The 14,866-nt window shown below is 48.9% G+C and overlaps 2 protein-coding genes across 2 annotated transcripts; one reads left to right on the forward strand and one right to left on the reverse strand.

Annotated features, from left to right (window-relative positions):
• The first annotated feature begins 1,818 nt into the window (after positions 1-1,818).
• LOC117645145 (transcription factor Sp8-like) lies at positions 1,819-7,347 on the forward strand. The gene is made up of 2 exons (XM_034385119.1): positions 1,819-2,199; positions 5,829-7,347. Exons 1-2 carry the CDS (start codon positions 2,116-2,118, stop codon positions 6,900-6,902), a joined length of 1,158 nt encoding a protein of 385 aa, XP_034241010.1. The 5' UTR covers positions 1,819-2,115; the 3' UTR covers positions 6,903-7,347.
• On the reverse strand, positions 7,341-14,847 carry LOC117645141 (protein real-time). Its single transcript, XM_034385110.1, has 16 exons — positions 14,534-14,847; positions 13,951-14,100; positions 13,736-13,867; positions 13,397-13,641; positions 13,234-13,301; positions 13,008-13,126; positions 12,722-12,911; positions 12,536-12,624; positions 12,316-12,453; positions 12,090-12,210; positions 11,884-12,002; positions 11,665-11,790; positions 11,443-11,584; positions 11,198-11,343; positions 10,972-11,117; positions 7,341-10,887 (listed from the first exon to the last, which is right to left on the reverse strand). Exons 1-16 carry the CDS (start codon positions 14,594-14,596, stop codon positions 10,800-10,802), a joined length of 2,082 nt encoding a protein of 693 aa, XP_034241001.1. The 5' UTR covers positions 14,597-14,847; the 3' UTR covers positions 7,341-10,799.
• Between the last annotated feature and the right edge of the window lie 19 nt (positions 14,848-14,866).

The following is a 14,866-nucleotide window of genomic DNA, read 5'->3' on the forward strand; positions in this document are numbered from 1 at the left end:
AGGACCACCACCACCTGGACCACACCAGGACCACCACAAGGACCACCACCAGAACGACGACTGGCGTGGCGTGGCCACGAGTTGTTGCTCGACCGCGGCGGGCGCGCTTTCGTGCGCTCGTGCGTTCAAGTCTCCGGGAATCGAGACACCGCCATCACTGAGTCGTGATCGTGATCAGAGCCGTATTTTGGCTGAGGTGGCTCTTATCACCCACATTTGGGCGATGTGAACGGGGAAACTAAGCAGACTAAAACTGGGTGATAACTGACAACGCCTTCCCCACCGAGACAATTTGGCTGTCAAAACTTCCTCGCCCAAATTCTTAGTCATTGAGTCTCGTTTACTCTCAATGATCTGGCTGGGTGGCGGTTGCGGGATTTCCAGACTCGATAAAATTGTCTTTTTAATTTCTCAGAAAAGAAAATCGACAAAGAAAAGCAAAACCAACGACCGTTCTTCCCGCACCTGTTTGAAGTGAAACTCCGACCGTATTCCTCTGCACTGCGTTTACCCCGCGCCTTCGCGCTTTGATCCACCAACCCAAAGTAAAAATAATAATGTATCGCATTATTCACGTTACGCACACACGCGCACACGCGCACACGCACCCACACGCGCGCGCGCGCACACACACACGCACGCACACACACGGCAGCACACTCACACACGCCACACCCCAAAAAACACACGTACGCAGAAGCTGTTAACGAAAACCCAGGTCAGGTGCACCCGTCTATGCAAGTCTTCATTCGGCTTCGGCCTCCAAGTCGTTACACATTAATTTTACGAGAGTGAAACTCCTTCTTCCCTCTTGTCTTCCCCCCCTCCCTCCCGCCTCTCCGGCCCCCTGAACCCGCCCCTGGACGGCCGGCGCCCTTCATGCTCACTTGCTCTCGTCTATTTCCCCATTTAGACTGGCGTCCTCATTACCGATGAGGTTTTGTGTGTGAGTGTGTGTGTTTGTGTGTGTGTGAGTGGGTGTTTGTGTGAGTGGGTTGGGGGGGGGGGGGCGGACGTGCAGGGTGTAACGTGATATTCTGTGTGGTAAAGGGGAAATTATAGGGTGGTGGGCGGGTTTGGATATTGAAATAAGCGAAAATACAGCGAATGTACCCTGCAAATCCAAGTGAGGGACAGGGATACACTAGAAAACGTGGGACTGCGAACCCCGCGTTATCTGCACGGTAAAACCCTCTCCTGGGGGGTTTGGTATGGAATCGCCCTGGCCAACTCCGAGGAAAATCTTCTGGGATACGCAGGGAAGTTGGTCGATTCCCAGGAGATGGTTTTACCGTGTCCCACGCTTGGATTTGCAGTATAAACCGAGCAGGCTTTGCTTCGCTCTGCTTGTTGCGGAGCCAATTACCCGGAATTCCCGCGCCAAAATCACCGGAAAGTTCACTGTTCAGCTGAATCTGAAGTTTGCCGAGCAGCGCGGTTGCAATCGAAAAGTAAAGCCAAAGCAGAGCCAAAGCGGCGCGCGATTTGCGTCACACGGAGTCACGGAGAAGCGGGCTGGACCGGGCTGGACAGCGAGCGGAGCGGCCGGTACGCCGCGGCACGCGGGCACGGGGAGGGGGCGGGGTGGGGGCGGCTGCGGGGGAGGGCCCGGTGGGCGGGGTGGGGGCGTTCCATGGGCGTTCCCGCCCCGCCTCCTCCACTGATTGGTGCAGCCCACTTGCGGCCGGGCAGACCGAGCTGGCAGCCCGGCTCATCCATTTCGGCGCGGGGCGGGCAGGTGTCCGATCCTCCTCCAGCCAGGCGGCCAGTCGGCCAGCCAGGCAGCACGGTTCCAGCGCGAAGCGTGCGGCTCCAGCGGCAGGCAGGCAGGCAGGCAGGCAGTCGAGTCTCTCTCGCGCGCGTCCGCTCGCTCCGCTCCGCTCCGCTCTGGCGGGCGCTCTCCGCTCTCCAGTCGCAGCCAGCCCGCGGACCAGAGAGGACGCTCGTTTTCGCAAAGCTTCAAGACACGTGCGCGCGCTCGTGCGGCACGCTCCACGCGCGTGTGTGACCGTGTGTGTGTGACCCTGTGTGTGACGGTGTGACAGTGCGTGTCAGTGTGCGACACTCCGTCCAGGATTACCCTCGTCTTGTGATTGGCCCCGTGACGTCATCACCATGGCAACCTCCTCGCTCATGATCAACCCGGCGTACCCGGCCACCTACCACCACCACTCGTACGACCAGTTCCAGCAATCTCAGGTGAGTCAGGTTCAGAGTCGGACGCGTTCAGCAGAGCCAGCAGACTGATTCCGAGAGTCGTTTTCGTCGCTCTGCCTCTCTTGCACCCATACGTGAGCACGTATGCACGTGAGAGCGACAGAACGACGAAATCGGCTCTCAGAATCAGTCTACGGACACGAACAACGTCGCAACCAAGGCGTTAGATGTGTTTCCTTGGAGCGCACCGGGAGAACTAGTTCCTGATCTGTCCGATCCAGGAAGTAATACCAAAACCATGAGGTAATGACTGATAAAACTAACTATCCACTACAGTAAAGCAGTGCCGTTTAGAGCAAACACCTTACGTATCACAAATCTAATGCAGTAACAGAGTATAAAACGGAAAAGAAGACGAGGAAAATGTTGATTTTCGATGCCCAGAATCCTCAAGCTCCCGCGCAGCTCCGCGCAGCCACCTTCGGTACTTACTGAGCAGAGCGACATCTTCTCCGAACGCATTTCCTCGCTCGGTTTTTTCCTCCTCACTTTCGCCGAAGCCGGACAGCACAGCCGCATGCGTTTCTGAGACAATCGATTCGCGCCTGCTTGTCTGCCTTCGAGCCGGCCGGTGCACTGCGAGACTTCCAGTGCAGCAGAGCCCAGGCCAGGGGTCATTGTTTCGCGGCCCAGCTGGGCGGCAGACCGATTCCGAGAGTCGTTTTCGTCGCTGTCTCTCTCGCACTCGTGGGGCAGCCCGCACAGGTGCGAGAGAGACAGAGCGACGAACACGGCTCCCAGAATTGGTCTGCAACGCGACGGGGCGGCGACCGTGCCCGATGGGATGCCTACCTTCACGGCGCTAGTGGGGGTCAGCTGCAGAGCAGACCGATTCTGCACTCGTTCCCAAAGGGTATTCCCCAAGAGTGGGAGAGAGAGAGGGGGGGAGAGGGGGGGGGCGAGGGAGGGGGGAGCGGGAAAGAGAGAGGGGTTAAACTCTACTGCTGGGGTGTGCTGGGGCTGCTTGCACCTGCAGTGCAATCTCGCCGGCACCCCTTCCTACGTAATCGTGACGCCTTGGTTGGAGCCTTTGCGGCCGTTAGATGACATTAGAGGCGTTTAGATGCCTTTGGAGGACCTTTTGGAAACCTTTGGAGGACCTTTTGGAAACCTTTGGATACCTTTGCAGGCCTTTGAAGGCCTCTCTGGCATCTGGACGCCTGTCGGTCCGGCGCCAGGCCCTGGCGGCCAGTGAGGGTCCCTCGCCCTGCAGGGCGCCACCAAGCCCCCGGCTGCTCGCATTAGAGACCAAACGGGCCACGAGGCTCATGCTCTCCAAGACTCGGAGGAGTTCGCACGGCGTCTGCAGACTGCAGTGTACAACTCCCTTACCCAGACGCACCTAACGGGCTGGCCATGCTGGCGGGGCCCAGTGGGGCCCAGACGCTCCGATTATGATAACGAGCTAATCCTTTCTGCCCGGCGTGGCGTGGCGCGCCCCGGCGCCTTCGTGATGGCCATGCGGCGGTCCCCGCAGCACCGCCACCGTATCGAATGGCTTACTTGTTTTTGTGGCGCCCGAAAACAATCTGCGCCGCCCTGGTCTGGCCGTCTGGCCCCTCTAGGGTCTGGCCGCGGTGACGCCTAGACCAGGCCGGCCAGGTTCGCCACCGTAATGACCGCAGGCAGGCCCTGCCGGCCCTGCAGCCCGAGAGTCGCTTTCGTCGCTCTGTCTCCCTCGCACTCACGGGGCGTCCCGTATGGGAGCGAGCGCGACAGAGCGACGAAAGCGACTCTCAGTCTGCTGCAGCCCACAGCCCTGCAGCCCCGCATAGGTCGTTAGTGCTAATGGCGCTTAATACAGGATCCTCCCCCGGGCGGAGGGCTGCAGTCGGGCGATTCAGAAGAGCGATCTCTGTCCCGCCGGTGTGGAGAGCTTCATGAGTGCGACAGAGCGCCGAGGCGACTCTGAATCGCTCGGCAGGCTGCGGAGTGCAGCAACCCCCGGCGGCGTGCCGTACGCCTGGACCGATTCCGCCGCTCTGTCTCTCTCGCACCTGTACGGGGCGCCCCATGAGAGCGAGAGAGACCCCCCACTCAGCCTGCTGGACCACGGCGCAGCCTGGCGCCTCACCGGCCGCCCCGCGCGGGCCGGCTGATTCCGAACACTGCTTCGTCGCTCTGTCTCTCTCGCACCCCTACGGACCGCCCCATGAGTGCGAGAGAGACAGGGCGACGAAAGCAGTGCTCGAAATCAGCAGGCAGGCGAAGCTGGCCGCCACTCAAGGTCAATAGATGGAGCGCCCCGATAGCCGTCGGCTCGCTAAAAGCCGCTGGCCTAGGCCGGCCGGCGGGCCGCGTCACTGACCTACATCACTGCGGCCGGCAGCCGCCTTCCTGGTCCTCGCTAGTCCTCGCTTACGCTGCGGTAATCGATTGCAAGTCACTTCTTTTTAGAAATCGATTGCTGATTGGCTTTTTTACCCCCCGGAGGAGTGCAGGCCTGCACTCGTTTGCAGCAGCACCTTGGCGTGGGCGATAACGGTGTACAAATTTTGACCAAGTTGTTTGCCCCTTGGTTCGGAATCAGCCGGCCAGCATCCTCTTTTGCGGCTGCTCCGTCCGAGTATAACAGTGTAGGACTATGACCGCCGCATTCAGGGGCCGTCCCGTGTGAGTGCGAGAGAGACAGACCGGTGGCCCCACTGCGGAATCGCTCTGGTGCCCCTCGACTTTCCCACACCCCGAGTGTCGCGCGGCGCGCAGCCCGGCCCTCTAGCCCCCCTGCCCGATCACGTCATCTCTAACCCTTCCAGAAATTGACCGGCGTCGCTTGATCCCCCCGGTACCCGCCCCGCCCCGCCCCGCGTTTGAGCCGGCCGGTGTCCGCCGGTGTCCGCCCCGCCCAGCCGCTCCCACGCACCGGACCCGGCGGAGGACGGCCGGCGCACTGCCGCACCGCAGCACGGCGCGCTGCCCGCCGTCCTGGTCCATTCTGGTCATATTCCCCGGTCCTATCGCGGCTCGCATCAGCAATAAAGCGTTATGGAACGTTCTCCGTCGCTCTCCCGGCGTCCCGGCCACTTTACCTCACTTTTCGGATGGCTACATGTAATTAGAGGCCCGGGACTCGGATCGTGTGCGTCAGCTGCGTTCGCCCTCGGCACGGGGCACGGCGGCCTCCACGGCGGCCAGGACGGCGGCGCGGGGGAGTTGGCCTATCGGGACACCGGATCAACCGAGTCCGTCGAAAGGGGAAAACAAAATCAAAGCATGCGCACCATTTCACACGATCACGGCCATGCTCCTCTGAATTCCACCGACACAGCACCGCGTACACGCAGTTCGCACACTTCTCAAGGTCGCGCGCGGACGCACAGTGGGCGAAAACTCTAGACGCGTTTTGAGCTCCAGAGTCGTTAAATGAGACTTGAATCGAACGTGTGACCCCACCATTGGATTATTGCTCTCCGAACGAGAAATCCATTGGTGGGGTCACACGTTCGGTTCGAGTTCTGTTAGGTACGTGTCTATAATAGAGTTGTCCACCCTCCACCGGTCTCCTGGCCCACTGTGGGACGGCCAGCAGCACGGATACTGCAGCCATCCTCCCAGGGCGAGCGCGTCGACCCGTGACAGTCTTCTAACATCCCTTCTTGTTGTTGTTCCAGGTGTCCCCGCTGAACCTGCTGGCCGCAACGTGCAGCCGCCTGCACTACCAGTCGCAGACCTCCACCACGGGCTCCACTGGCAGCACCACCACCAGCACGCAGGCCACCATGCAGCTCAACTACTTCCAGCAGCAGCAGCAGTCGAGCCAGGCCGCCATGGCGCAGCAGCAAGAGACACAGCAGCAGCAGCAACAGCTCCTGGGGCAGCAGGCCGCCGTGCAGCAACAGCAGCAGCAACAGCAACAGCGGTGGGCGCAGCGGTGGCCGGAGCAGCAGCCGTCGCCGCCCGCGGCCGCCATGCTGCACACGCCGACGCACCCCGACGTGTCGGACGCCATGTCGCACCACCTGCTGGACTTCCCCGGCGTGGGCCGCGCGCCGCTGCAGCTCGGCGTGGGCGTGGCCGGCATGGGCGCCGCGGCCAACGCGCAGTACCAGTACCAGTCGCAGTACTCGTCGTACCAGTGGTACCACCCGCACTACTACTCGGCGTCGTCGGGCGTCAAGGTGGAGCCCGAGTCCCCGGTTGCCGCCGACGCCCCGGCCGCCGTCGCCGCCACCGCCGCCCCCGCGAGGCCTGCCGGGGGCCGTGGCGGCCGCGCCCCGCGAGTGCCGCGCACCGAGCCCCCGCACGACGAGGCCAAGGCGTCCAAGTGCCGCTGCGCCAAGTGCAGGGCCCTCAAGGCAGGCAAGGACAGCGGCGGCAGCAGCAGCGGCAGCAGCGGCGTGGGCTCGCCGGGCAGCGCGGCCAGCGCCAACGGGCTGCCCCCGCGAGTGCACCCCTGCGAGGTCCCCGGCTGCGGCCGCGCCTACGGCAAGTCGTCGCACCTCAAGGCGCACATGCGGTGGCACTCGGGGGAGAGGCCCTTCTTGTGCTCGTGGATGCTCTGCGGCAAGCGCTTCACGCGCTCCGACGAGCTGCAGCGCCACCTCCGCACGCACACCGGCGAGAAGCGCTTCGCCTGCCCCGTCTGCACCAAGCGCTTCATCCGCAGCGACCACCTGGCCAAGCACATCAAGACGCACACCAGGAAGAACGACCTCACCCCGAGCCCCGGCCCCGCCCTCGCCTAGAGGCCTCGCTCAAAAGCTCGCCTCGGCTTCTTTTGGAGCGGTTCCAGCAGTGCTCGCTTCTGTCATGAAGTACATCTATTTCATGCTCCTGTTCTTCGGCTGTGAAAGTAATGTTTAAGATCGAGTTCTCAAACGTAGTTTATGCCCAAATGCATGGTTGTTAATGGACTGTTATCCTGATGTATTTGTATTTAAATGTGCAATAAGTAAAGTGTAGGCCGCCTTCTTAGTAAGGCCAGTCAGTACCTGATAATTTTAATTTGACGCTCTTTTGTGTACATATGTATGGCTAGTTAATTTTTGTGTTGCTAATGTAAGTAAGACTCCTCCAGTCAGTTTTCCAACAATATTGTATAGGAGCAGCCCTATCAGTGGTAAAGAAGACTGAACGTGTAAATAAGAGATATTGTCCAATGAGTTTTCAATAAATCAAAGATATAAAGCATGTACGATTATTTATTACCAATCTCATGACATTCACATGCTTACCACCCAATACACGTTGCATGTATGTTTCCCTTCCATCAATACAAGGCCCTCATAGAAAATAACATGTCACAAAAATATCTGTTCTCATCAGATCCAGCTGAATCACAACGTCACTGAAACTTCTCGTGACTTAAAATGTAAGGAGGGTTGAGCATCAACAATATTCACAGCATAGGGTAGCCAATCACCACCACCACGTGCCAATAGAACTTTTATGGACAGGATACATATGGAAACGTTTTAAGCTACTGAATACTTCCAACTTCTATTTCCCTGACTGAAACTTTACATGAGAAAGTCTCAGTCATCTCTGAAAACATCAGTATTCTATAAAACTAAGCCTCCAAGTAAATACAGTGCCCATGCCAAGTTGCAAAGAACTATAAAATGGAGGGCGTGTGCAAATCAAATTAGTTGAATGCCTCTGTAAATCTACACTGTCTACTTACAGTAAAATGAAATACATTCTATTGATTAAAAGAACTATGAGATGCATTGAACCAGCACGTACTTAAAGTAACAAATGGAAATTAAAGTTGCAGAGCCATACCATGCGAATCACAAATGCATAATAAAGATGAAAAATGAAAGTCAAAGGTGGAACTGATGATGTTTCTTGGGCCAGCAAGAAATCAACATTATATTAAAAATATTGATCAAAACATAAGACAGACACTCCATAGGAATGGAGGGAGTGAGCATTTAAACTTCAAAATTAACTTATACACAGATAGAAATCAAACAGAGGTACAGAACTAAACACTTCCAGTAATAAACATGGAAAACCTATAGAATCTGTGAGATCAATATGGTTACTACAATATCAAACTGGTCCCTAAAGCAACCGACAGAACTAATTGAAGAACTGTAAAAGTTGGAAGTAAACAAATTTATTTGTATTGGACACAGGGAGAAGGACATTGGGCTAGCACTGGAACATTAGCAAATGGTATAGGAGTTCATATTTCTAAAACCAAGAGCTCGTAAAGTTCAGCCCCTGTCTAAACCTTCAAATTGACAAAAATATAGTACATCGGCACTACTGGTTAAAGTGGAGGCCACTTCTATTTCCAGACAAGGATATGCTAAACATACTACATAGTTACTTGAAGTAGAAGAGATATGTTGATTTTAAGTTTGGCCTCTGACAATAAAGAAATTATAAAAACAACATTTGAAAACCATAATATGGGACAAATAAAAATTTGATTGAAATAACTTTCACTAGTGAAAGGAAATCATTTTAAAAATAAACCAGTCTCTTACATAAAACTAAAATCAAGCATAAAAAAATCTTGACAATCAGATCAGGTTTGTTCAAATTCGTCACAACGATGAAGACAACAACCACATGTCTTTGCTACAGCATTTTCTATAAATCATTCTTTCAGTTCACTAAAACCTACACAAAAATGAAACCACTAGGTTTGGATAAAAGAAAATAATGGTCATAACCATACATCACAATTAAAACAGCATATCTACTGAAGACACATCACACAGATCATTGCCAAAAAGTACAGGGTATGGTAATTATCTAATCAGCCGTCTTTCATTGTGACTCAATTAATAATAATAACAATGATGAGGAAAGATGGGAACTAAAAGTAAAACAACCTACTTGAGTGATGATGAAATTGACACTGAAACCTGAACTGCACCCACCTGCAGTGGCACGAACAGGCAGGCATAACACAAAGAAAAAGCACACACAAAAAATAAATATCACTACAAGGAACTGGTCAATGCACACTTTGAACACCGGCGAGATGGCACCTCTAGGAACCATTAAATCCAGAGAGAAAAACAGGAGCAGACTAAGTTGGGTCTTTCGTGTGTTCAATGCATAGTAACAAAACGAAAAAAAAAAAAAAAAGGACCCACAATATATCAGAATAAGCTTATCTTCTGCTCATAGCATTCTGGTGGATAATTTGATCATTGGCTAAAAATACAATTCTAAACGAACACATCAAGGCTAGTAATGTTTAAAACAAAATGTTCTTTCCTAATATTTTCCTAACTTTCACTTTTATACCACATGTACCAAATGCCCTCCTTCTGTTTTTCAAAACAAGATAATAGAGGTAGGAGACATGTACATTCTGCACCAATTGTAAAAAGTGGACTGCATGGTTATCATCATGATAGGAATGTGATGTAAACTCCAGCCACGCAGCAAAGTTCCTCAATAATAATTTTACAAAGTGAGTAACAATAAAATGTAAGGGAAAGCAAAATTTTCTAAAAGAAAAAAAAGGAAGGGGACTGACTAAATACTCACAAGTGGGTTCAAAAGAAACCCAATGAAATTCAATATCACAACATGAGATTAGAGCTTAAATCTCATGATCACATAAATTCTATGTTCAATTTCCTATGATCAGTTTTTTTTTCCTTTTCTTTTTTAAATAACATTTTTTTAAACACCAGCAATCACTCTCAATTTTTATGATTTAAGCAGTTGAACTACTGTATATCATGATATCACTACTACAATTTTGTCCAACAAGGTTCCCTCTATGAAAGACCTATGGAAGAGCACGATTGAAGAATTAAAGGTTGGAATTTAGAGCAGCTGCAATTCAATGCTAAGTAACAATAATTACTACCTTAAGCTAAAATTTGGCACACCTCATTCCATTGACACTGAGAGCACCTAAGACATAGGTAAATTGACTACAAATTTCTTACATCTAATACAGAAACAAGTTCAGAACGCACACATTACAATAATTATGAGGAAGTCAAAAAACGTAAAACCCACCCAACACCCAACTGGCCAAGAAATATACTCATAAAATAATAAGTGCACTACATTTGCTAGCCAATACCTACAGCAATACACACATCACCCCAATCAGAAGATGAGTAGTTCTTGTCCCTAGGATAAGTCAAAAAACATCACTTGAAAAGGCCAAATACTATTTAAGACTGAAAAGCTGATACAATATGTGTAAAATTGAGAAATATGAAAACGGACCGCCAAAATCTAACAACTTCATGGGAACATGCCAAAGGTAGCAAAGAGCAAAAAATACAAAGTTGGGTAAAGGATAATTAATTTGTGATAATTTAACAGTGAGGTGATGTATATCTCCTGCAATGGAAGAGATGTGTAATATGTAACTAACATTCCCTTCAAATTCAGCACTTACAAAGTGAATCGTCTGCAGCAATGTTCCATAAAAGTAACATCAGTGCTAGACGTCCTCTAAACTAGTGTGGAGGATGAGCTCTTTTTCTATTTAAGATGATTCTAAACTCAATCTAAGCCTCAAAGCCTAGAGAAGGGAACATAAACATCTCTTTGAAAGGTCCATTGCGAAGTGCTTGTGGTACCGCCTAGCATCCCCTGGTCTGTCAGCTGCTTCCCGACACTGGGCGTGCATCGGCGGGGCTTAGCCATCATCTGGACGGGCAAGAACTTGTCCCAGACTTCAAGCTCATGGTTGAAAGTGCACTGTTGCCAGACTGCAGGCTAGACATGGAGCCCCTGGACAAAAGTAAAGAGTATATTAGAGTCTTTTTTTTTTTCTTCTCAAATGTCATTTTTTTAAAGTAGACAGTTAAAACTCACTTATAATCAGCTGACTTCAACTGCTCATAAAAGTACATGACTTGAGCTTTTGGTGCTGTAATCGTATCCAAAAGGTCAAGTTGATGGTTACAATAAAATTTCCATTGTAGAATGTATGTACCAGATTGAGTTGCTACATGAGATCCCTGTTAAGCAAAAACAACATGGGTTACTATATGTTCCAAATACTTCAGAGTAGAACGGTTGCATCTGTTTTTGGACTTACCTGAATGCTTTCTCCATCATGGCAAACAACAGGATTTTCCATTCGGAAATAATCCACACCTTCCTTCCAATGCTTGTCAATTGCAGATCGATGTTCATAGTCCACAGCTAATGGATTCATATGCTCAGCAAACGACTGCAGTGTACCTGCAATAAAGTAGGCATTGAACAAGGTCTTGAATTTCCTTCAGTACATTTGCACTAGAAAAAAAATGTTAACATTTAAGTTTATGGCTGTATTCTTACCTGTGGGCGAGTGCACAGTCTCTTTCATTGGAAGGGGAACTTTAGTGTGGAAAACCGAGAAAACAACATCTTGACGCATAACATCAAAATCCCAGGTTATGACACTACCCGGATCGTCATTGTTTATTTGCACTTCATGCACCTACAAAAGAAATATTTGATTGCAACAGAAATGTAGCATTTAAAACTAATTTACAGTGATCTAAGAAAAGTAAATCCTACTTGTCCCCTTCCAAGTGTGACAGAACGGTAGATACTATCCTCAGTAAGAGGACATCCTTCTCTCTCCAATGCAACCTCTGACATGTACATTGATTTTGGTACGAGTCCACCATCACAAATAGTGGCCTGAAATTGCACAAATATTTTCAAAATAAATCATGTTTTTAATGGAAATTGATAATTAATTTTATACTGCTTGAGAAGCATTATGTACTGCACCTTGCAAGGACCTCCAAGGAAATCAGGAACATATTCTTGAGGGATGTAGTCGACTAAGCCTCCTTCCTCTTGATAATCATTTCCACCAAAAAGCAAAAACTTACTTTTTGTATTATCATCTGAGAAGAAAAATATTGCACATAGATATCACATACAATGGATCTTTTTTCTAAAACAAGCATATCTTATACATACTGTACACTCACCAATGAATGTACTAACGAGAGTCCACATGATAGGGAAAACCCTCGGAGCTCTGATGATGAGAACACGGCCCAAAGTTTCAGGATAATTAGCTTCTGCAATTTCTATTATTCGCAGCAGCGCCTGTGGGCATGTAAACTTAAGATAAATGGCTGCACTTTAAGATTGGTTTGCAGTTGAGAACAAGTGTGGTGTCCAGACTGGTATTTTACAGAGAAGTGAACTTACCCTTATCCCAGGGCGCCACAGATGTCTCATGTTCAGGCCCTCCAGATCAACAAGCAGGCACCAGGTTGAGATAGGCTTTCCACCTGACCTTGTAGCCTCCTCCGTTCGCTGTAGGCCTTCCTCACATACATGAAGAGTCTAGTTGAGACAAGCAAAACAGGGTCAATTGAGAACAATGGCATCCCACCAATCCTTGTGAAGCAATGGACACAATACAAACCAGTTTCAATAAACCATCTTCTCCTACTGATTTCAGAAGACCTTTCACATCCATCTGGCCTAATCGAAGAAGGTATATTGGACGTCCATCTACAGTAAAAGAAAATAAGATAGAAAAAAAATTCTGAATAAAAAAAGTTAACAAGAGACTGGCGCATGCAAGAACACAAGAGGCAGTGCTGGTTACCTTTATCATGATGATGCCAGCAACCAGGAAAATAATCTTGAATAACAGGAACTGTCTGATATTCAGATAAGATTTTATCAACACCATGTTTTTTGCGCCACATTAACGACTGAGATAGCATTTCTCTTGCTTTTTCGACATGGAAGTCTCTGGCACGAAGGAATCGGAGAAGTGTTGCATCATTTGGGAGCTAAAATAGGCAAATAAAAATTTATTAAAATACTGAGCAAATAGGGTAAGTTCAGTAATAACCTATAGATAAAACAAGGGTACATAATTATTTTACCTTGCCCTTCTGAAGATCGGCCAACCACTTTCGCAATTGAACAAGTCGAGATTCCTCCATCACACTTAGCTCACCCAAGTATCTCTTGATGTAATCCGAGTCCAGTTGGAACGCACACTCTGAAAAGTTTGGAGAAAAATAAAATATTTCTGATATTGGTCTTATATCTTTCTGATAATAGTCTAAAATTTTTGTGATCACATACAAAAAGCAAGCATTTGCATACCTTTAGACTTATCACCGCATTGATTTGAATCGGACCCAGTTGTTGTTTCGCTTGTTCTAATAGCACCACTAAAAGGGAAAGATAAAAGACCATCATTCACAGTGTGATAAAATGGAAAATTAAATGACAACATGACAGAAGCAAATGCTAATGCAAAACTTACTTCTCTTCAGTTTCTTCTGAACCATCTCCAGTAGCACTGGATGCCTTCCATCTTGAAACAGATGTAATGCCTTCCTCTTCAAGTTCTGTGATAAAATACTCAATTATTTCTTTGCCCTTTGCAATATTGGCAGAGTACTGCTTCATTCCAAGCTTTTCCATTGTATTTTCGAATCCAAAAAATGATTTGATATCCAAATTGGCAGTCTGGTCAAAACATGTCCATTCAGAGTTTTCCGGGTGCACCTAAACCAAAATAAACACAGAGTTTAGATTCAATACAAAACTCGACAACAACAAAAAGAGCTCTTAACATTTACAACACTTGAAAATGACTTACAAAGTATCGACATGTTTCCAATATTTCAACACGAGTTGAAAAACTTTCGTTGAAAGCTTCTATGGTAAGAATACGCTTCCTACGATCAAGGGTATTTTTCTGGATGAAGTAAACATAATCCACTCCAATAATCTATGAGAGAACACAAAGGCACAGTTGTGATGGCTTGGATTACAACATCCTCTAAGAAACATTCGGAGTAAGAACCTTCCTACCTTTTTCAGAAGATATGGAGCTTCAACAATGAGCTTGCAGCGCCTTTCAGTTTTCCTCACAGAACCATCAGGAGACTCCTCATCTTTCAAAACCTCACACCCGACGAACACTGGTATTTGGGGACATGTTGGGAATCGTTTTTCATAGGCCTATGAGAAAATGCAAGTAAGAAGTGTGATTAGGGTAACAGATCACAAGATAAAAATGCTTGAAACACGTTAAAGGTGCAGGGTTAAGAAGTGAGTTAAGGCTAAGCACTCAGAAGTCGAAACTGCCCAGCATTGTACATATGTTGATGTTTAGAGACGAACTGTTCTTAAAGATACATATTAACACGAATTCGTATTTTGAGCTCGAATAAAAATAAAGTGTATAGGAATCTTCAACTCAAAAGAATTAACATACACATAACGAACAAAGGTATGGGTATGGAGCAAGGAATGGGTACCAGACAGACAACAGAGACCAGAGATAACCTTGAGTGAGAGCAGCTCATTTCTTTGGGTGAAAATCGAACCCTTAGCATAACAGAAAAGCAATTATGACCAGCTCACATCACGAAATTCAAATCCAATAACTTACCAGCATAACAAGTTCGAAAGGGTACTTGTAAACCCGAACAGGGGACTGATATTTCTGAACCATGGCTTCGAATTATCTATGACCGTTTGACAACATACACTGACTCGAAGTTAGTAAAGTAAGAACATTGCAATGCGTGGTGAGCAAGGTGCTTGCTTCAAACGAGGTAGCCGTCGCTCTGTCTTTTAAGTTTCTTGGCAAAATGTGCTTGACACTAAAATTTCTTCATTTTGTTTTCGTAGGGAGCAGAAACGATCGTGATCTTAGCTCATCACAGATGACAGACAGTGCGAAACGCAACGGCGATGTAGTTCTAAAACCGACCACGGGCCG

Source organism: Thrips palmi, unplaced genomic scaffold (genome assembly GCF_012932325.1).
Source record: "Thrips palmi isolate BJ-2018 unplaced genomic scaffold, TpBJ-2018v1 HiC_scaffold_18, whole genome shotgun sequence".
NCBI classification, from domain to species: Eukaryota; Metazoa; Arthropoda; class Insecta; order Thysanoptera; family Thripidae; genus Thrips; species Thrips palmi.